Genomic DNA, 22093 nt, shown 5'->3' with positions numbered 1-22093 from the left:
TATACAGTATATATAATGTAGCCGAAGGCTTTGGGAACTTTATACTGTGCAATACCATAGAAGCACACAGTTATCACATGCAGTGCAAGAGAGGGTGCACAAATATCACACCAGCTGATTAGTCTGGCAAAGAAACTGGGATAAAAAGGGAAAAAGATAAGTGACTGGGGTCAAATCACCCTGGAAGTTGACATCAACTTAAATCTGATCCATTCACACACTGCTGGTATAATATGAAATCACCAATAGAATCATAGCACAGGTAGCAGCAGAGTAGCATAGGCAAATCAGCAGTGGCTAAGACAACTATAAAACAGATAACAATTTGAAAATATATTAGAGCATATTGTGCATATTTTACATCATTTATCTCAACAGCAAAATATCTGGCAACCCAGATCTGGCTCCACAGTCAGTGTTACTTCAAGCACCTTCTGGATATTCAAGGTCAAACTGCTGCATAATGCAAACCAATGATATGGTGCATTCAGGTGGCATCAGGATAACGAGGTCCCGACTGGAAAAATTCATGTGAAGGCCTCCTCAAGTCAGAACAACAAGTCGGCACAAATTTTAGTACACAAGCTGCGGAGTGAGTGGCTGATGTCATCACTTATAGAACAATTAACACAAGTTTACAATCAGCTCTAAATAGTAGTTTTATGTGAATTTGGCAAACGTTATATTTTTGGCACTTGCGTCAATCTCACAGGCACCAACATTGATGTTTTTATTTATGATTAACATGCACACACTTTAAATATGTCTGTCAGACCTGATCCTTTTTCTTTGCTCTTCATCATCATGTGAATATCATAACTGTTTACACGCCTCAAACACATAAAAACAATATTTTTACCACCACCATGTTTTTTCCATTTCAAAGCACATGGACACACTGAAGGCTTCACAACTCAGGAAGTGGGAAAGAAGCACATAAATGTACAGCTGCACATCACAGGAAAACATTTACACACAAGTACAACTGAACAACTACACTAGAAAGTAACTTGTACCTCAGTGGAATTTCAAATCTTCCCTGTGGTGAAGTCAAGCACAAAAGTCTCCTACAAACAGATGATCCAGGCTCCAGGTGACAGGTTGCTTAAAGTGTCTTCCAGGAGACTAACCTGTTCCTGCCAACCTGGATAAAGTGCATCAAGAGTGAGCCACTGAGCGCCCCCTGCTCATATCAGCTCTGAATGAGACAATAGTCTCCAGGTGTGTCTTCAGTATGAGAGGCAATAAGGGTGGAGCGTCCATGGAGCTGGGAAGCTGGGCTGGCACCAATACCAGGCCCAAAGCTTCACCTCTCACACACCTGCAGCTCGCTGACGGACGGACAAGTGACTGAGGTCAGCTCATTGGCTGGCTTTTAATAAGACACCTTGGCAGAAAAAACGGAAACTCGGTGACACTTCTATTGTTCACACATAGTACATCACTGAGGCTTTCACAAGGAGAAGAAAATCAAACAGAAAATCTGAATTCAAAGAAGAATTGTATCTGTAAAAGCCCAAATTTCATGATTCAAAGAACTTTGTCACTATTCTGAGGTAAATATATATATATATATATATATACAAACACACACACATATATCCATATTTAATAATGTAAAAAAGGTTCAAATTTTAAATTTGGTGGTGAAGGCACTGATAACTCAACAGTCCCTCACCGGAAACAAATCTAAAACCTCAGTGAAACAAATACAGACAGTGTGAACTCTGTACAAAGGAACCCTTGGTCTAAAGTCAGCTCTAGTCCCTGGGCTGACCAATGAGCTGCCGTCCTGGGACAGCTGAGGACTGGTTCCTGACCAGTAGCTACCAGTCTCTCCTCTGTGGGAAAGAGTGGACTGATGACAGCCACATGTCCCATTCATATGTCACTATTGTGACTGAGAGACCTATCAATAGTGCCTACCATCAACCCACAAGCTCCCACAGAGGCTTTGAAAGCCTTAAAGGAGAAACACTATGAACTTGAGGCTCAGTGGTGAGCCGGGCTGTGGGCTGCCAGAATATCTGAGGTCCCATGGGGCTGGATCAAAAGCTTTCAACGCCTCCTTAGTGGAGTGTGAAGGTTAGACTGATGGTAGGCAGGGTTTAAACCTCAGTGATGCCACCGCATCACATTCATGACACGGGCCGAGGGCTCCTGACATCCAATTAAAAAAACAAACAAATAAAAGACAGATGGCTGGTAAGGTTTAAAACGATCAATGACTTCAGCAAAGATTTAGAGGAAACCTGTCTCCATAAGTGGAAATACGGGCAGCGAGTGTCTACAGCAGTGTTTGTAATAATTGAAACCTAACACATCTGGATGTACGGTGTAAACCTCTGTATGTTGTGAGGCTGGGGGGCAGGGCTGAGAGTCAAATGAGAGTGGATCACACACAGGAAAGTAGGAATAAAGTCCCTTCTATATCTTAATGCCTTAAGTAAAGGCCTTTTACCTTCTGCAGTTGAATAAAATAAAAGCTCCATTTTAGGATATATTGAAATCATTTTGCTGACTGAACTTTAATAAGTACTTGGCTATTTGAAGAGCTGATGCTGATGGAAAGCACAACCTTGTTTCATTCATGTTCTCTGAAGCAAAAGAAAACATGTTTTCTTTTTTAATTTATATTAATGATGTGCAATGTGTCCCTGATCATGTAGGTCTAGCGCAGCGTCCCAATAAACAATGACAGTGTCCACACACACGGAGCCTGAAGCTGAAGCAGCTAAATGAAATTCAGTCATCCCTGACTTCATGATTTAAACGTGTGCTTTTTATTTTAATGCAACTGAGACTTTATTTCATTCATGAAAATATTTTTGGCTGCAACAAAGTTTACCCCTGAGACTCCAGAGGTGTTTTGTGGACTCACACATTTCACCCACCCCTCCATCAGCATGTTGGTGAGCAGATAATGACATGATTTTCGTTTTTCTGTGAACTATCTCTTTAATAGTCCAGCCAACATGAGTGTCATTTAAACACCTACCACTAGGTGGAGGTATCGCAGCGCGTCACATCCGATACGCCGTGAAAACTCCACCAGAAGAAGTTGGTGACGTCTGCAGCCGTAAACAAGGTCCGGGCGTCTGAATGAGCAGATTATGATTTAGCCCGGAAGCTAAGAAACTTGGTTTTCTTTTTAGTTCCCTTTAGTTTGGTTTAGCTTGGCGCCTCGGACGCTGTATCACATGGGGACCGAGAGCTTACCATGAAACTCCGGGTGCAGAATGACAGGTGAGCCGCAGCCTTCACAGCCGTCTGTGTGACCCGGGAGCAAACTACAGCTAGCTGCTAATGCTAACCACAGCCCAGTGCTGGTTAGGAAGCGGTCAGCTGTTTGCTATCTGTTCCTCCCTCTGTGTGTGGTGTGTGATCAGAGACTGGTGGGACTCTCATTAACACCCATACAAAGATTGAGACGATCAGGATGAGCTAACGTTTGCACCTTTACCTGCTAATCTAGTCAGTTAAAGTTAGCGAACAAAACTCCAGCTAACTCAACACAGTGATCTCTGTTGATGCTGTGTTACAAACAGTCACAAACAGTAAGTGTCCTGACGCAGAGGGAATGAAGGAATTAGAGTCACGACTGACACTGTGATTCACAGAGAGTACAAGATTTTGATGGTTTATGATTTCTGTGGGTTTGAGGAACACGCCATTCTCCCAGAGGGAGCACTGGTGTGTTTGCTGGACTCCTATGATTTTGTAGCAGACCTCCTCAAAGTGATTTTAACATTTCTTTGTCCTTCATAGCCACAACATAAAACAACACAAGCGATGTATAGCACTGTCCTTGTTCAACCTCTGTTTTATATTTAATATTTTGTACCTTTTCTTCTTATACTTCTTTAATATTTTGCTAATATTTTCTTATATTAAGACTTTTTATTCAGTGTTTACTGTTTTTTACTTAAATCTGTGTTGATGGGGAGAAAATTTGAGAAATTTCAATTCCTCAATATGTCTGTGTATGTATTGCAGAAATTGACAATAAAGCTGACTTTGACTTTGTTGTTTTTAAATGTGCTGTACAGATACATTGACTTGTCCTGTCTTCTCTGTGAAAGGAGTGATTCCAGACGAGCACTGATACTGAGGGAGTCTCCTACTGTAATGCAGCCCAATTCAAGCGAGCGGGACGCTCATGCAGGAAACGGTTTGCCCCTGACGCTGCAACAAGGTCCTCTCACAAGGACGCTGGGCTCTGGTTCAGCTGTTGCTAACCCTGAGAGCCACGAGGTGCGGGTGCCCATGACAAGCGAGCCTGTGGAGTCTGGTGGCGGCTCATCATCATCCAGGAGGTCCAGAGTCAGTTTCCACAGCCACCCCCATTCACACTCACACGGACATAATCGGGCACAGCATCATCCCAGTTCGGAGCCAGAGCTTGACCCGCCTGACTCTGATGTGGACTCGGGAGAACCCAGCTCCTCCCTGTCTGAGCTTCGCTGTCTCTTCCGCTGGCTCCAAAAGAGTCTTCCTTTCCTCATTATACTGTGTGCTAAACTGGTCATCCAACATACTCTTGGTGGGTACGACTTATGCAGAGAGCATTCTTAAAAACAGTGAACACAAGATCATCAAATTCTTTCTTTGTTTTTCAGGTCTAGCGGTTGGGGTTGGCCTCTTCACAACTTTTTTATATGTGAATAAAAGTATTCAAACGCAAGTTTTTCTTCAGGTAAGTCAAGAGCATGGAAGCCATTGATTCATGATGCAGATCTTCTTTGCTGTTAGAATCCTAAACTGTGTTTTTATCCGTCTGGACCCTTAGGATCATCACTCAAAGCTACAGTGCATATGGCTGCTGCTCTTCCTGATCTTTTCAACGCTTCTGCTTTACTACTCCTTTCTCACTGAGACACTTTACCAGTGGTAAGGTCCAACTCATCTGGTGCAATCAGCAGAGATACACCTTTACTCTGTCACATTGACCTATATGCATATGCTGGCCTAAATGAACTGCACTTTATTAAACTTCTAAGCCTGGGGAGCAGTTTAATGTGCTTGAGGGAATAGAACTTAACCTAAATGTCGGTTTCCTTGCAGCCTCATCTTCCTCAGCCCAACCATTGAGCCGCTGGGTTTCTGGGAGGTTCTATGGGCAATCGGCATCACCAATTTCATCATTAAGTTCCTCTTCATGGGGATAAAGTGCCTTATTCTGCTGCTGCCATCTTCACTAGTGACATACAGAACCCAGGTAAGACTGGTGGATTTAATATTGGGCTGTTTGATGAAAGAAATCAAATGTCACTATAATGCAGTTTTTGCTCAGTCGTCCTCTAGTGTGATTTTTTTGTTAATGTCTCCAGGGGAGGTGGATGATGCTGACTGAGGAGCTGGGTCAGGTGCACCAGGCCATGGCTCCAGTTTCACTGTGGTTCCGCTACCTGGTCACCTACCAGGAGGCTGACGGGGCCCTTGGACTCACACTAGGGGTCCTGCTGGCTTTGGTCTACCTCATACTGAAGGTGTGATAACTGGAATGTTACAGATGGAGGCTGCAGCCACACCTAAAACATTCTAGTGTTTTAAAACCAAAACAATTTCTGTCCAGACGAGTGTTTAAGCTCTATATCAGAAATAATCTGTTCTTACACAGACACTTGAAAACACATAGCATCTCAGTTTTCCAACAAAAAATTTAGAACTAGTGTTTTCAAAGGTTTCCATTTAAGGGTCAGTAGTTTGGACACCAGGTGAAAACTAAGCAAAAGTGAAATGAATGAGTGTGGATGAAGCCGTAGATCTGTGTTGTATTCACTTTTAAAGTGACACTTTGACAAGAAAAAACTGGCGTTTAATTAACAGTTCAAATTGTTTAATTCGATTTGTTCTTTTTCTCTTTGATGCAGCTTTTAGGATTGTATGGACAGTGGACGTCTTTATTTAAAACTGTGAGGATATGTCTGAATGGCGAGGTAAGTGTTTACAACTTTATTTACAAGTTAATGTTCAGAGTCAGTAACCAGCTGTGTTGAGGTTTTTTTTTCATGCCTCTGCACCGACGACAGCCAGTGACCGGGGGCGTTATGTTTTCATATTCACCTGGAGGGCATTTCTTCAAATTTTGTGCATCATTCACTTGGACTCTAGGATGAACTGAACGCCTTGAAGGAATCCTTTCAACTTTGGCACTAGAACTCATTGGATTTGATTTTGGTTGACAAAGGTCAAGGCGGCTATGACCTCACAAACCCCATTTTTTGCCATGTGAATGCGTTTATCTTAAGAACTCTACGAGAAACCTTGCAAATTTGGCACAAATGGCCCCTTTAGACTCACTGATCACCCGATTAGATTTGAGGTCAAAGTCAAGGTCATGCTGACCTCACAAAATATATCTTTGGCCTCTTGAACAGGACATTTCCTATCTGACTCTTGGGAATTTCTCATTAGATTTCAGTAAAGGTCACAGTGACCCCATGAATCTGGAATTTTTTTAATGTAAACTGAATCTGCCCCGCAGGGCGGTAATTCCAGTTCTCTTTTGTTCCTCAGCACACAGGCACAGCAGCCACTAGGAGTCAGTGCAGCGAGGCGGGAGATGTCTGCCCCATCTGTCAGGGAGACTACAGGGAGCCTCGAGCTCTACTCTGTCAGGTAAGACCAAACTACAAGGTCTGTCGTATCACAACATTGTTCAGGCTTTGTCATGACTGAAGTTATAGGAATTTTATCTGGGGAGCGAATTATTACTTAAAGGGATAGTTGACAGAAAAATGAAAATTCACTCATTATCTACTCACCGCTGTGTCGATGGAGGGGTGGGTGAAGTGTTTGAGTCCACAACACACTTTAGGAGTTTCAGGGGTAAACAGCGTTGCAGCCAAGTCCAATACAATTGAAGTAAATGGTGACTGATTCTTCACACGTAAAAAAAAAAAACGAAACAACCGCACAAGCTCTCGTCCAAGGGGCCCAAGCTTGTGCGGTGTGTGCATGTGGACGTGAATGCGGCTACGGGCTAGGAGGATAACAACAGACATTAAGACTAAAAACATACGGACACTTGGATGACACCACAGGAGCAGTATGGACGCACTAACACGATGCTGCTTCTCTGTTGCACAGCACATTTTCTGTGACGAATGCATCGCTCTGTGGTTTAACCGGGAGAAGAGCTGCCCTCTCTGCCGCACTGTGATCACAGAGAAAGTCTACAAGTGGAGGGACGGAGCCACATCTCCACACCTGCAGATTTACTGATGGAGGAGGGGGCGGGACATTGCTATTAGTTTGTACTTAATGTGATTTTTTTTCTTCGCCTGTCAAACCCCACTGACAAGTAATGTTGTACACACTGTTTGATTCATCAGCTGAGGGCTGCCGGGGTCAGTGCAGGCACATAGCTTTCACCTGCAGGAGACATGTTCCTGCCTTATTTACCAGCACATTCCTCCTCTCTGACAAACTGAAGGTTGATCATTTGATTTTTCAGTTAAGTTTTTTCCCCTTGTGTTGCTTTTATATACCTTTTAATCTTAATATAAACTTTCTTTGTGGGGCAGCAAATTGTTGTCTACTTGTAAATATGGAAAGATTGAAAAATATATTTAAAATTAAGTATTTTAAAAAGGTTTCCTCCATCATACGTTTGAGCAAACAGGCAAAACATTAACCTTGTCTTATCCAGTGTTTTCTAAATTTGTGGACTTTTGTGATTTGTAATAATAAATGTGCAGAACAAAGCGGCTGCACATCTCTGCTCAGGAGCGCTCGCTGCTTTAACGGGTTCAAATGTGAGACTGAAGGGCTGACGACAACCTCACTGCAGAGCACACAGTAAAGTCACATGGTCCAAAGACCAGGATAAAGAAACTGTCAACATGATGAACAGTTTGCCTTTTGCTTTCAGCTTTTGGTGACAAGTTTTTTTCTCAACTGGTAAAAAGGATTTACACAAAAACTATTTTTCTATAGAGGTGACTCAGCCTCGTTTTGTAAAAACCAAAGACTGGGAGAATCTATTTTATTATGTATAAAAATCATTTCACTGTTATTTTGATCCATTTTGATCCATAAAGTATCTGAATAAAGATTTACATTTGAACGATGTGTGACTTTTTTCATGAAGCACAATGACAATCGTTTATTAACAGTAAAGTCTGTTACCGTCTTAGGGCCTTGTCACATATGTGCAGATGTTTCAGAGGCGAACCTCCTGTAAACTTCAATCTGTGAGCGAGGAGGCGAATAAAACATTCACTTCCTGTGGTGAAGCACATGACCCACAATGTTTACTTTGGATTTGCGTATGTGGGATTGTGCCTTTATGACCCCACAGTATATTTGACTTAAAAGAACAAAGAGCAGTTAAAATTATTCCCTAAATGTCATTAACGTAAGCGCACAATAAAATTTGATTTTGCCTGTTCTCCGTAACATTGCCTCTTAAGTTCTCAGAGCAAATTTTTTATTTTGACTTTGTTTATCATGCTCTATCTGAAGGAGTAAATCAACAGAAATGATGTTAATTGGCGACTCAAACACTCGTTCAAGTCAGAGATGGAGTTTTGCACCTGAAAGTAGCTTGATGACATTTGTTCTTGTGTGCATCTCAAACATACAAGAACAGAATCATTGTTAGTTACTAATCATTAACCTGACAGTCATTTATTAGTGAAGCAAAGAAATGCACGTCCTTGAGAGATCTAACAGGAAGTGAACTTTATGGATCAACCTCAAACTTTTCCACACACATGAACAATAAACAGCATACTGTACATACACACTGGAATCTGTCAGCAAAGGCACAATGCCAGCCCCATTGGTTTTTGCATCAGTTTCTTTAATCCACGATATCTGTCCTTACTTTAAGCACTGCAAAAAAAAAAAAGACAAAATAAATTTCAAGTTCTCAACGAGGAAAGTTTTAGATATCAAAGTGTTTTTGAAAACCTTCAATGAATGATGCTCCACTACACAATAAATATTGTAAGACATTAAGGTCACCGTCCTCGAGTATAGAATAAAAAAAGCTGCATCTGAGGTTGCTGGAAGTAAGAAAGTGTGTGGAAATAAAAACCATACTCTACTCTCACGTGTTTTATCATTATACTCTGAAATAAATGCTAAATCAAATGACCACACATTCTGCTGCCTGATCTAAATAATACTACGTAATAAATACTTAGTTTGCATAGTGTGAACAATGCAGCGGAGACACAATGGCGCTTCAAATAAATACAAACAAAGAAACCAAACAGAGTAAAAAGTGGAGTGACTGCGGTTTGACCGGAATGGTAAAAAGAAAAAGATTGATCCTCTCAGGCTGACACATTAAATAAACATATGAACTTAACACAAGCTTCAACGATGTAAAAAAATGTAAGTAACTTACAGAAACACAAAACATATCTGAGTAAAAACGTGGGAAACAAAACAGCAATTAATTCAATGTTGGATACGAAAAAAAATGCTTGATCTTTGAACCTCGCAGAATCAGTGAGTCCTCTACAGTCGTCATTCAGCAAAAAATGATTTGGTTCCTTGAGACAGTGCAATTGGTCAATTTAAAACGAGTATTTGAATCAAAAGAAATATTAGGGAGCCATTCAAACACCTATTCAATTCAATTAATATTAATTCATATGTATCATGGAAATCTGCATACGACTGTGTGGTTGTTTTAAGATGCAGTTTCAAATGGCTTTGACTCCAGAGGCTCTAAATGCAGCTTCATGTCAAACATCTCAGTTAGAACACATTTTACTTAGATGCCTCTGGGTTAATCCCCGTAACACTGAGAGCCCTATTACTGTCAATGCACTAAAAGCATATGCAGAACACATGAGACGGATGAATGAATGCAGCCTGAATCAATGAAACGCAGGGCTATCAATTTGGAGGAGCGTGTTCCAGGTCGACATGATTCTTTGTCACTATAACTCTGAACGAGACGATGAGGCTGCACGAGTAAAAGAGGTAAAAAATAATGCTGCATCGGAGGGGTCATCGGAACGAAGCGCAAAAAGGCATTTCAACTCTGTTTACATTCAACGCAAAGAAACTGAATGGTGCTTCTGGACAGGCCTCCTGCAGAAAGCATTCCAGTCAGCCGAGACAGCACAATCGATTGTGGTGAACCGAGGCTTTCGTATGAAATTTCACTGCCCATCTTTTTATAGCTGCTTTTTCCGTAAGTCGTGCCCCCCCCCACCTCACCACACGCTCCGGCGACAAAGGCAAAGTGATTATTTTCCTCAAATGTAAAGGAATGCCGTGTTCCAAGTGGAACCTTTTAGGAATATTTCTACTTCGACTCATAATGTAACCTGCAAGTTCTTAGAACAAGGTGATCATTAAAGAAACAAAACAAAAAAAAAGTCTGGCATGTTGAGGGAGAAATAAAAGCCTCCTGTAACCCAATTCTCTCATTGTGATGGAGGCGACAAGTCGCAAACACTAAAAGTAACATGGTCCAGACGTGAGGATAAAAGAGCACCAGTAAATCATAAAACACCAGCTGAGTACACTGTAACAACCGTTCATCAGCTGGTAATATCCAGCCAACAAGCAAATCTACTTCCTTTGAGAAGCACCTCTCATCCACCACTCCTCAGACTGACTGCACATCGACAGTGGATAGAGTCTACACACCACGGTTTAACGTTGAGTCATATAAAAAAAACTTAGATGTGACCTATAACCTGTAAAAAACTATTCAAGAGCCTAATAAGTATCCTGTGACAAAAGAAGTTGGAGCAAAAGCAGATCGCTCTGGCCCAAGTCTAACCTTGGTTTGTTGTTCTTTGATGTGTTGCTTTGTTTTTGAGTCAAAACTTTGGTCTCATCAGATCAACATGCTTTTTAAACCAGGGTCTGATATTTTCTGTGAGAAAAAGCTGCAGGCAAATGAAGAATATTAGATGAAATTCCTGCAGATCCTTTAACGTTGCTGTAGGCAGCCTCCCTGACCGACCTCTACCTGTCTCATCAATTTTGGACAAACATCTTGTTGCTAACCGTCTCTTCTGTGCAGCACGTTCTAGCTAATGCCTTAAAGATTCTTACATACCCGTCTCTCTCCTGATCAATATCTTTCGGCAACATGATGTATGCTTTGGAGGCTCTTTGTGGAACCTGACTTAAACTATAGAATACAAATAGGACATCGGGAAAATTCAGTGGGAACTGCTGAACCTTATTTAGTGTTAATCAGAGTTAGCTGTGTAATAACTATTTAACCCACGTTTTTATGTGATTGGTTGATCATGAACACAGCCATATTCCTAATTATAAGAGGTCACGCACATTTAGGCAACCAGGTAATTCTTCTAAAAGGTTTGTTTTTCTCTTGAATTTCAGAGGGTAAAGGTCACATTAAAGATGGAAAAGGTCTGAAAAACACGCCTGTTAAAACTGCAGTTTTTAGTCGGCACTTTTAACAGGGATGTGTAGACTTAAAATCCACAATACTGTGGTTGACTGCTGAGCATCAGTGGCAGGCTGAGGAGGCCATGCTGAGTCAGGAGGATTTTGGAGGCCAGAAAGGAGAAGGCGCAGCTGGAAGAGCTGGTGATCTGCGTTGACACTGTCAGTCAATATTTCTTAATAAAATACTACAAGTCTCTTTTAAAGAAAATGATAAAAGAGGAGGAGGAGAGGAATTAGAAGAGTCCTAATGTTCCCAGGCAAGCCAAGCGTCATAGATTCATGCGCAGGTGTTCGGGCCGCTTGGAGTTCATGGGGTAGGCCTGCTTTTTGTACAGCCCTGCATTGATGCCTGAAGGGTGCCTGATGGGAAGTGGCGCCGAGGCCTCTGAGGTTCCGCTGCTGCATGTGTCCATTTGCTCCACTCCTTCCATAGGTTGCTCTCCAGAGCCCGGGGACAGCAGGGATGGGGCGCCTGTCAGCTTGGGTCCCCTGGGCCAACAGTCACCTCTTGCAAATTTCACCGGACTGTTAGAGAGAGAAGATGTGAGAAACTTTGAAATACCTCTGAGCTTTTGGACAGGTTCTTTTCTAATGTACAGAGGCAGATATGTGTGTCGCACAATTCTAACTGGACGTTATTAATCATTGACGATATAGAAAAAACACTGGAGCTAAGGGCCAATTGCTCAGTAACCTCCAGGATTTCATTTTCCAAAAACGGACCCCTCCCATACTTGAACTATACTGAATGTGATGATCCGCTATTTTCAAGCTTTCAGGCAATTACTGTTGTGGCATTGGAAAGAAACCTTTATTTACACTGGATGGATTTATTTAGGCCAAGCCGACGTTTACAAGGTCAGCAAATGAGTCATCTATGTGGAGAAGCCTTGCTGTGGGAGAGACTTGTAAATGACCAGTGGAATCTGATGGAACCAGAGAGAAAAACAACTTGCTGTTACCTCACAGGTGTTCTTGGGCTTCCTGGGAACTTCCGTGGTGAGCGGACTTTTGGTTCGAATGAGAACTTCTCTTTGACGTTCTCAAGCACAGATGGGGCTACATATGTGAAACCCTGTGGAAGGGGTGGGGGACAAAAACAGAGTGATCTGAGTCCACCTCTTCAAAGACCATCTTTCTGAAAACAACCCACAGCTGATGAGAAATGAAACGCTGAGTAAACCAGATCATGCAATGTGGTGGAACAGTGATTGAAGCTTCCAGGAAAACAAACAGGACTAAACCAGATGGGAAGAATTAACCGATTCTCGTAAGACCTACTTGTTGAAAAGAAAATTTAAAAAATCATATCCAGAGCTTTTCTTTTTCTGTTTGTATGCTGACAACAAAAAAACTGCACAGGGCAAAAGTAAATGTCACATTACTGTTCTATTAAAAACCCTCTATCTTTCCTTAAAACCAGATCTAAAATCCAGCATCAACATCTTCACTGCCATCAGTGTCACATTTGAACTTTAGTTTACTTACTTGACCATTAAACTGATTGAGTATTACTCAAAATCCCTGTTTGTTGTAAGTGTTAACAGAGATTTATACAAAATTCTAAATAATGTGATTGGATACAGACTGTGGGTAGTCTTTCATTAAGCTCACGTTGATATACATACATATTACTCTCTGAGGTTAACTGGTAGTAACAGTGACTCCTGCTTACTGCTCTTTCAAGTCACATTTACTCCAATATGGGAAAAGGTGATGCCAACAAAAAACAACAGCATGTATTTAAACATTTCTGACCCAAAACCTAAATGAACTAGAGGGCACTGAGAACTCACTCCTCTGACAAGGTTAATGCCCAACTCGCTATTTCAAAACAGTGCTTCCCATTAATTATAACTGTGGCAGGCACCATATTCTTATTTTTCCCGCCATTCTTTCATAATGAACCAAAAACGGTAATACTAACTCCAATGTTAATATCATATAAGATCTGTAATTTGGTGTTTTGCTCCATTGCTGTGTGCTGCACTATTACCTGCATGCTTGTTCGCCCTATCTTCCATTAAGTTTTTAGCATCCTCGTAGACACAGACCTCATAAGTTGTGCACATACCCCCAAGCAGTTCTCTCTCTCTCCACAAAATGTCATGGAAACCAGTTCAGTGGTTTTTGTGTAAACCTTCCCACTACAACACAATGATGCAAACATTTGACCTCCTTGGCAGAGGTAGGTTAGGCTTCAGCAAGTGGCCTTATTGTACTCAAAACAACCTAATGATTATTGTCATCTTCATCAAGCATCATATTTGAGTGGCTGAGTGGCCTGTCAGGAATTACTCCTTATGTAACTTGTTTTGATCTTATTAAAACCTTGTGCAAACTGTATGCCAGATGTTGAGACAGCACAGCAGCTGGATCCACAATTCTCTGTGGAAGTCCAGAACCTACCAGGAAGACTTGATTGGCACTTTCGCTGAGCGTGGAGTCGTCAGGACTATCCACTGGAGTCTGGCTGGTGAACTTGGAGTCAAACTGGCTGACGTCATCGGCCGATTGCTGCCAAATGAAGTAGGTCAGTTAATCCTCTCGCAGGGACAGGTCATAGAGGACGTTGCTGCATCAAATTAGATTTAAAAAAATAAAAACTCACCAGGAAAGGTTTAAAGGGAGGCTCTACTTTGCGAGCAAGGAGGTCGTCCCAATTTATATGTCGGAAGAATGAATGAGCCTGCGAAAGACAATGACAGGAGCAAGGTTTGAATATTTCCAGACCACCGGGTTTATCAGGATGGATTCTCATTTTCTAAGGTAATGTCCCAGATCAGGTTGTTAACACAATGCATGCATACACTTGTGACTCTTCTTTCAGTGAATGTATTTACCTGAACCTCAGCAGCATCTCCTTGTCCAGCCCCCAGTCGTAATGAGGCATTTCGTTTCAGCAGCTGAAAAGTTTAAAGAATAATTTTTTTCTCCAATTATTTTAGCAGAGACACCACAGCCAGTGAGGCAAAGTGCAGGAGGAAGGATCTTACAACTCACCTTTTTCAGAAGGTCCCTGGCTTCTTGTGTGAGGTAAGGTGGAAGGCTGAGTTTGCATTTCAAGATTTTGTCAATCGTCTTCTTTCGGTTTTCACCAGTGAATGGAGGCTATGAAAAGTATGTCAGACAATCAACAATAGTTCAGCACATGTTTCGTTCTTCAATTGGCCTCTCCGTGGTGCAGTGTTGTGATAAATTAGCTTATCTACATAGTAATTCCACAAATGTCTGTCTGTCTGTCTGTGGATCAAATATCTCAAGAATTTGTCATCTTAACAGCTTGTGTATTCTTATCAGCCCGAGGAAGTGCAGTGTCAAACTTGGTACGATTTTGAATGTTTTTTTTTTCAATATCAATACAATTTTAATAGACAGGCGACCACGCTCTATAGCAGTCCGTGGGGGCAGAGTTCCTTCAGTCTTTGGACTGAGATTAACACGTCTTCTTCTAGGTCCTCATATAAACTACAGCAGTGGTCTACAACTGTGTCAAACTGTGGGTCAAACTGCATTCAGAACATAATTGATATTTTACTTTTCTTTATGGGACTGATACAGACATTCACAAGTGTCATCAGTGCTGATCATAAAATCACTTCCTCTTTAGCCTTCAAGGTAAAAGCACAAACTTTGTTTTGTTGCTAGTTAAGTAAGTAATTCACTTATATATGAGCTACACAGTAGAATGATAAGAAAGAAAATTCTGTTTTATTTTCTGAAAAACACATTAAATAGAACAGGTAGTTTGAATGCTGAAGTTTTTTTACTTAACTCTGCAACATAGACTGTTTATAAAAAGCTCACACAAACAATAAAAACTGACAGTATAATGTACAACTGTTTGCGGAGGACTCACTCATGTCAAGGAATAATTCTGAAGTAGCACCAGAACATGAACACAGGAAAAGAAAACAGCCCATTTCAAACAGCCAGGTTTAAAATGGGCACAGCAGTAGTTTTGAAAATGCTACAATGTGATGAAGTAGTGTGAACTTACTGCGCCTGTTAGCATGTCATACATGAGAGCTCCAAGACTCCACCAGTCCACTGCCCGGTTATGTCCACTCCTCATCAGGATCTCTGGAGCCCTGAGGAAAGAGAGAGAAGCACAAGCTGATTCAACACACTGTGTCCAGTCTCAATGTCCACAGGTTTTCACAACAGAATCTGAACTTAGCGTGACTGTATGACATACATGTATTCAATAGTACCACAGAAGGTGTGGGTGACTGTTCCGTCATGGATGGACTCTTTGCATAGACCAAAGTCTGTCAACTTCACATGCCCTGCATAGAAACAGAACCACAACAAGAGCGTGAGAGAAACCACACTTTAAACAAACAATAGATTGAGTATCACGTTAACCAGAGAAAGAGGGAAAACCGAGTTCACATGTGGAAGTCTCGATGCAGGTCTTTCCAAGTTGTTTTCTGAGCAGCATTTCAGGTTTATGTACCGTTGTTGTTGAGCATGATGTTCTCAGGCTTCAGGTCTCTGTAGATAATGCCCTTCTGATGCAGGTGACCCAGTGCCATCGAGATTTCAGCAAGGTAGAAACTGTCAAGAGAAACGAGCAAGTCAAGTCAAAATGTGAATCTTTCTCTCTCTCTCTCTTTCGTGGAATTTGGATTATTGGAAGTCAGAAGTGTTTGCTTCTGATCCAAGTCACTCTTACACTTCCTGAGAAACACCTACCACACATCTGCCTGCTTTCACAAAACTCACTGGACTCAGCGTTCTTAAGATGCTGTTTGCACATTTAAAATATTCCAGCGTGCTGATGTCAGAATCCATGTTATTGCCGTTAATCTCTTTGACAGCACATGTGTAATTGTTAGCATCAGTGTTCCAAAGACAACAGATCTGACTGATGATCAGGCATCATCTGGCATTCATGATCCTGCTGTGAATCATGAGTCACAAAAAGCTTAGGGAATTATTTATCAGGAAAAGTTCAACTAAACACTATAAACTAGTAAAAACAAGTGTAAAAACGTTAACAAGCTAGACTTAGCTGAGCAGCACGGAAGCAGCGACTGTGTGAAGGATGAAATAAAGTTGATTTAACGTGTCAGGTGTGATCTTGCTTGACGCCATGTTTACTAAATAGACTTACCAGGCTGTGTCTTCCATGAAGATCCCCTCTCTTTCCAGTTGCATAAACAGCTCTCCTCCTGCATTAACCACATACAAAATCAGTTGGCCAATGTTATTCACCGTTGAGATTTGTTGAATGTGAATTAATGACAATAAAGAGCCCTGAGATCTGTGCCGTTGGTTTGACTGGGCATCACTATGCTCACCGCTCAGATACTCCAGGATGAGGTACAACTTTCCCCCAGTCTGGAAGGCGTAAATGAGGTCTACAATGAACGGATGCTTCACCTCCTCCAGAATGTTCCGCTCAGCTTTGGTGTGCGCTGTGTCTTTAGCATTACGCACAATCATCGCCTTGGCAAGAGACAGAGAAGCACAGAAAGTCAGTGTGTGAGAACATTCTGGCAATACCTTCCACCCAACTGGCTGGTGTCAACAATGAGGGATCAGGATGCCATGATGGTTGCTGCAGTAAAAACCAGAACCTCAAACTTCAGGGGAATATGAGCTGGCTTTTCAGGCACAGTCAGACATCAGCTCTGTGTCAGCTGGAGAGAGGAGGCCAAGCTGAACAGAGGCAGCAGCTTTGAGGTTTCTTGGGAAAAAGCCTGCTGTCATTATTTTGGGTGGTCTGCACATTGCTTCTGGCTGGAGCTGAATGCACCAGTATGAAACCATTAACGACACATAGTGACATAACTTGCACGTGAAACTCTATACACTGTTAAGCTCTATAACACTTTGGAGTCAACTGAGTATTATAGGAGCTAATTCCCCATGGATGTTTGCCACTTGTGTTCCTTTACAAGTGAATTAGATCATTCAGACACTGCTGCTTTAACATTACATTACTGTGTATGTACTCTAGGGGGCAGTTAAGTATGCTTATTATAGGTGTAAAAAAAACTTAGGCACTCACCTTCTTCAAAACTTTCATGGCAAATATTTTCCCGGAGGTGGCACCTGATACCTTCCGAACTTGAAACACCTGTAAAGATTAAATTCATGAAACCCATAGACATTTCAAAATACAGAGAATGCCATGCCTATTCAGTCATTCTGGATAAAATATTAAAAATATGGTGGAAAAGTAGGAGGAATGATTTGAGCTTGAATCATTTCATTTCATTTGAACTAATCAGAAACTATTATCTCTTTTAAGTTCCGTTTTTGCTGAAATCAACACTTTTCCATTATGAGACAATGGGGTCGTAATCACTACTGTAATGACTATAATAACTGTAGCTAGAAGAAGTGGCAGTGCTTGCTGTAAGTCTGGTGGCTGACGAAATCTAAAAAAAATAAACTAAAGTTGAATAGCCTCCTGTATGAAGTTCACAGTGACTATTCCACTTTTAGTCTATAGGCGTGTATGGTCTTCTAACACTGAAAAACTAAAACATTTTGTTACAAACATAACTAACTAAGAAAACAGTGACAGTCTATTCAACTCAATACACTCAGAGCTTGTTATACCCTAGCATCACAATCCTTGAACCAGATTCTTTCTTTGATGGGAACTTTCAGATTCCTTACAAATTAAAATAACTTCTTTAGCACTGATGTGATGTTTGGAAGCTGTTGCATGTGTATTTGTTTGACAAAGTAATTAAAAAAATAAGCTCAAAGACAGTGAGCTTTATTTCATTAGTTTGGGTCAAACTTGTGTTATTCTTGTATAATTCTGACTACAGCCCAAACAGGGACTGCTCTGATTCACCCGAACTAAAGTCTCTGTCTGAGTGTAGGTATACCAGCATAAATGTTGAAAGAGTCTGTGAGTGTTTTTTCAAGAAGTGTAATTACTCTGAAATGCTGAGAAATCCTCAACCTGCAGAAAATGACATCTTAGCCACACAAAAAACCACTTCAAGACAAGTGTGAGTCATACATTTGCTTGTTAAGTGAAATACGATTCCAAAATAACTTTGGTGTGGATTTTCATTGTTACGCTAAGAAAGAAGTACGTCAGAAAATTTCCAGACCTCTTCAGGTTGGTTTAAATAAACATGTTAACACCAGAATAAAACCATGACTAGACAGATTTCCAAATGTACAATGCCAGTAAAAACATTTAGGACAACTCAATTTTTCCAGTTTTTAGAGAAATTTCATCAGATTAGTGGTTAACTACCCAAAGTAAAAAAATATGTTATTTTAATAGAAAACAGCCATTCTACCAGGAATTAAAAAACTGGTTAAAGAACAGCTTTACTGTAGCATTGGACATAAATGAAAATGAATGCAAGAAAAATGTTGGTGTGGTCTTCTAGAACATTTGACCGGGAGTGAATATGCAGATGACATGCAGCTGATTACTGTAATATTTGATACTATGTGTAGGTAAAGTAGGAGGTGGTTCTGCGATGACAGATCTTACATGTAAAGACACTTCAGCAAAAAAATTCCCAACAATTGCATTTTAAAGATAACTATCTAATCCCCTAAATACTGACAATGTGATAGCAGGTCCCCAGCACAAAAAGCAAATGACAGTTTGTTCCTGACACTTTATATTATATATATATATATACAAATTATATTTTTGTAATGTTTTGTAATAATTGTTATAATTTCATTTTATAGAAAATGGTACAACATTCTGATTCTAAATTTCAATTCAAACTACATCTTTAAGAGGAATACAGAGGAGGAAGACAACGTACAGGTATGAAGATGCACAGATGTGAGGGAAATGATTCAAATTCACATTTCCATGCCAGAGAATCATTAGTCTCACCTTTCCATAGCCACCTTTTCCCAAAACTTTCAGCAGCTCAAAGCATTCAGGCCTGATCTGCTCTGTTCCTTTGTTCACGCTGTTCTCTGAAATTTCAAACTTCTCACAGTCATCCATGTTACTGGCAAAACAAAGAATAAAGAAAATAAATGGAAACATGCACGTACACGACATTAACTCCACAGTGTGTTTACAATTTCCAAGACCGACAGCAGCATTATGAGACAGTGTTATAAACATTTGTGCTTTAACATAGACATGGTGATGGGTGAACTGAGGTTGAGGATGCAGCAGTTTTATTAATGGGAAGGGGATGCTGGGATGGGTGCACACTGCTTGAGTGGCTCCTGAACATTAACAAAAACAAAAAGTCCATCAAATAGATCCAGATTAGAGAATGGTGGTCCATCTAATTATATCTTGCTTTAAGAGACTCTTTAAAGATAATATCTGTTATTACTGTGCACGTGAGGGTGGGTGACACGTTTAAGCACAAACCTGAATGAGGGAGTAGAGAAAAATAACAAATGTACTCATTGTACTGGGACCACTGTACAACACTGTATATATTTATTACCTTTACGGAGTGTGTATTTAAAAAAAAAACAATACCACGAATGCTATGAAATACGTCTGTAGCAAACCATTATATTCATTATCTGACAAAATACCTGAATAATACTATGGAGTTTTTTCAAGGGATGATTGTGAAAGAAAATAGTGATTTATTTTGCATCATTTACGGGGGGCTTCCCCTACGTTTATTCAAGAGTGTGGTCTTTAAGTTTAAACGCAGAAGTTTACTAATTGCTATTAGAACACTTTTACTCAATACCATGCGCTCGCACTCTAATAGCCATTAAAATCCAAGAGCATAGAGGAAATGCAAGAACAGACTTTTCATGCACACACAGAAGCGAAGTGAGCACGAGGAGAAGAGCCGAAGCTGGAGTGCAGGAAATCTGTTTAAGCAAGTGCACAGTTTGAGCACAAGCAGAGCAAACTGGAAGCAGGGGCTATCTCAGTGAGAGCACAGGTTTTCAGGGAAAGTACGACTAAATCTGAACATCAAATCAACAAGTCCTGCTCTCAAGCTGAAAGACAGGAAAAAAACATATTAACAATTAACTAATTGATTAATCTACCAATCATTTTAGCTCTAACACAGCACAAGTCTTCAGAAATGAATTCCAGACATCCAAATGAAAATGTTTGACATGGTTCCGTTAGTTAAACTGTGATATTTACAGTATTATACTCACAATTCAAAGCTACTGCACTGGTCCATGTATTCACTGAGCTGAGCCTGAAAACAACAGGACAGACAAGCTCAGCAGGAGGCGGATTGTTGGTAACAAGTGAGAAGTATTATTTATATTTGTTTATGTGCTAGCCAGACATTATAGTAGTAGTTTTAAAGGTTCAGTGTGTAGAATTTAGTGACACATAGTTGTGAAGTTGTATGTTGCACCTGAATACCTCTCAAAACCCAAAAGGTGTTTAGTTTGACCCCGTCTGGACTACTGTAAAAAAAAATGGCGGCCTCCATAGAGAGGACCCGCTCCTGATGGAAATATAGTATTAAAGTATTTAAATATAAAGAGCCCATCATAGGGGAGAGAAAACCAAAATCAGTACAGTTTACACCATTACACACTAGTGAAAAGATCACTAGGATTATTTTAAATCAAGTCCTGCCATTAGATCCCTTTCACCTCAATCAAACACACTGGACCTTTAACATGCACAGCTAACTAACTTATCACACAGCTAGTTCAACAAACGCTTTCTTTTATTAACAACTTAGAGACAATATTCACTTGAGAAAATGTTTTATAATGAATCAACCAGTGACCGAAGTTGTATTTAAACCACAAACTCGTCTCAGTGAGTAACTTGACGTTGGGTGATGGGTGACAAAGCTAATGCACAGTGTGCTGCTCCAGCTCCCAGCCACTGTCCCGTTAGCATCGCCACGACCACTGTTTCACTGTCTCTTCATTTAAAGTCCATTAACTAACACAGTCTGACGAGTTGACAAACCGCAGCCACGTGTGAAATCACGAAATCTGCTGCACACCGCTACAACAGACAAATGCCGACGCAGGGCACGGATACGCTACATGCACGACTCCATTATCGGACATGCGGCGACGCCCGAAGCATTAGTCGTGAATGTGTTTCTGGTTAATGTTCAGTGTCTTTTATTAAAGCGGCTTCACTGGGTGTTGTCTCCGTCATCCACCAGCTCAGTGGTGTTTGTATCGTCCCATGCTGCTGAGCGGTGTTCATGCTAACTTCAGCAGGTGGAGCCCCAGCAACCTGTCTGCCCGCAACACTTCGGACTCTGAGGATGGATTTGTCCGATGTGTGCAACGACATGGGATTCCTGCAACAGGTCGTAGTTAAAACTATGAAAACGCGATGATAATGTATTAGAACTCCACACATTAACTGTTTAAAAGGCAGCTAGTAAATTCCGCGGGAAAGTGGACGTGTCCGATAATGGATACGCGAACACAGTAGCCAGCAGCGCAGGCCTCAGAGTTGCTCGGTGCTAGCTAGCTAACAGAGGCGGTGTTAGCAGTGAACTCACCCCGTCCTCCAGCTCGTCGTCGGAGACGTTCTCGTCCGGTTGGTCCAAATCGATGTCGAAAACCCCGGCCATGGCCTCGGTGCTTCGGTCGGTGTTTAACCACAGAACACAAGTTTGCTCACCGGCCTCATGGGAGAGACATCACCGCTACAGCCGGCTACAGCAAAGCAAGCGTGGACTAGCATCCAGCTAACCACAACAACACGGGAGCAGAGCGGCAGCGAGACAGAGCCTCTAGTGGCCGGCACCGGTACTACTGC

At 41.2% G+C, this 22093-nt stretch overlaps 2 protein-coding genes and 1 long non-coding RNA gene across 5 annotated transcripts in view; 1 reads left to right on the top strand and 2 right to left on the bottom strand.

The window, feature by feature from the left end:
• Positions 1-1519, bottom strand: part of LOC109628358 (uncharacterized) — a 31203-nt gene extending 29684 nt beyond the window's left edge. Inside the window, exon 1 of one of the 3 annotated variants that reach the window (XR_011238630.1) lies at positions 1017-1519. This is a non-coding gene — a long non-coding RNA (uncharacterized lncRNA). The remainder of the gene's footprint in view (positions 1-1016) is intronic. The other 2 variants (XR_002202648.2, XR_002202649.2) reach the window with 2 other exon arrangements.
• A 1534-nt stretch (positions 1520-3053) lies between these two features.
• Positions 3054-8071, top strand: rnft1 (ring finger protein, transmembrane 1). The gene is made up of 9 exons (XM_020085748.2): positions 3054-3246; positions 4083-4543; positions 4620-4696; positions 4790-4890; positions 5065-5218; positions 5331-5489; positions 5874-5939; positions 6520-6621; positions 7093-8071. Exons 1-9 carry the CDS (start codon positions 3221-3223, stop codon positions 7225-7227), a joined length of 1281 nt encoding a protein of 426 aa, XP_019941307.2. The 5' UTR covers positions 3054-3220; the 3' UTR covers positions 7228-8071.
• Positions 8072-8673: 602 nt separating this feature from the next.
• On the bottom strand, positions 8674-22093 carry rps6kb1a (ribosomal protein S6 kinase b, polypeptide 1a). The gene is made up of 15 exons (XM_020085746.2): positions 21834-22093; positions 20500-20543; positions 19238-19358; positions 17417-17485; positions 16704-16851; positions 16517-16574; positions 15857-15957; positions 15596-15686; positions 15398-15488; positions 14401-14508; positions 14241-14303; positions 14009-14086; positions 13807-13914; positions 12360-12472; positions 8674-11922 (listed from the first exon to the last, which is right to left on the bottom strand). The coding sequence occupies exons 1-15, from the start codon at positions 21903-21905 to the stop codon at positions 11667-11669; spliced, it is 1521 nt and encodes a 506-aa protein (XP_019941305.1). The 5' UTR covers positions 21906-22093; the 3' UTR covers positions 8674-11666.

The sequence above is a fragment of the Paralichthys olivaceus genome, chromosome 15 (genome assembly GCF_024713975.1).
Source record: "Paralichthys olivaceus isolate ysfri-2021 chromosome 15, ASM2471397v2, whole genome shotgun sequence".
Taxonomy (NCBI): Eukaryota; Metazoa; Chordata; class Actinopteri; order Pleuronectiformes; family Paralichthyidae; genus Paralichthys; species Paralichthys olivaceus.
The sequence above is the reverse complement of the archived record's forward strand: the minus strand, read 5'-3'. Positions and strand labels throughout refer to the sequence as shown.

What these genes read in the sequence shown, in the direction of transcription:
- rnft1 (XM_020085748.2), top strand. Translation starts at nt 3,221, where the DNA reads ATGAAACTCCGGGTGCAGAATGACAG. An exon ending in CTCCGGGTGCAGAATGACAG is followed by an intron (nt 3,247 to 4,082) that starts GTGAGCCGCAGC and finishes TCTCTGTGAAAG; the next exon opens with GAGTGATTCCAGACGAGCAC. An exon ending in TAGTGACATACAGAACCCAG is followed by an intron (nt 5,219 to 5,330) that starts GTAAGACTGGTG and finishes TAATGTCTCCAG; the next exon opens with GGGAGGTGGATGATGCTGAC.
- rps6kb1a (XM_020085746.2), bottom strand. Translation starts at nt 21,905, where the DNA reads ATGGCCGGGGTTTTCGACATCGATTTGGACCAACCGGACGAGAACGTC. An exon ending in CATCCTGGAGTATCTGAGCG is followed by an intron (nt 16,575 to 16,703) that starts GTGAGCATAGTG and finishes TGGTTAATGCAG; the next exon opens with GAGGAGAGCTGTTTATGCAA. An exon ending in GTGCCAATCAAGTCTTCCTG is followed by an intron (nt 12,473 to 13,806) that starts GTAGGTTCTGGA and finishes CCCCTTCCACAG; the next exon opens with GGTTTCACATATGTAGCCCC.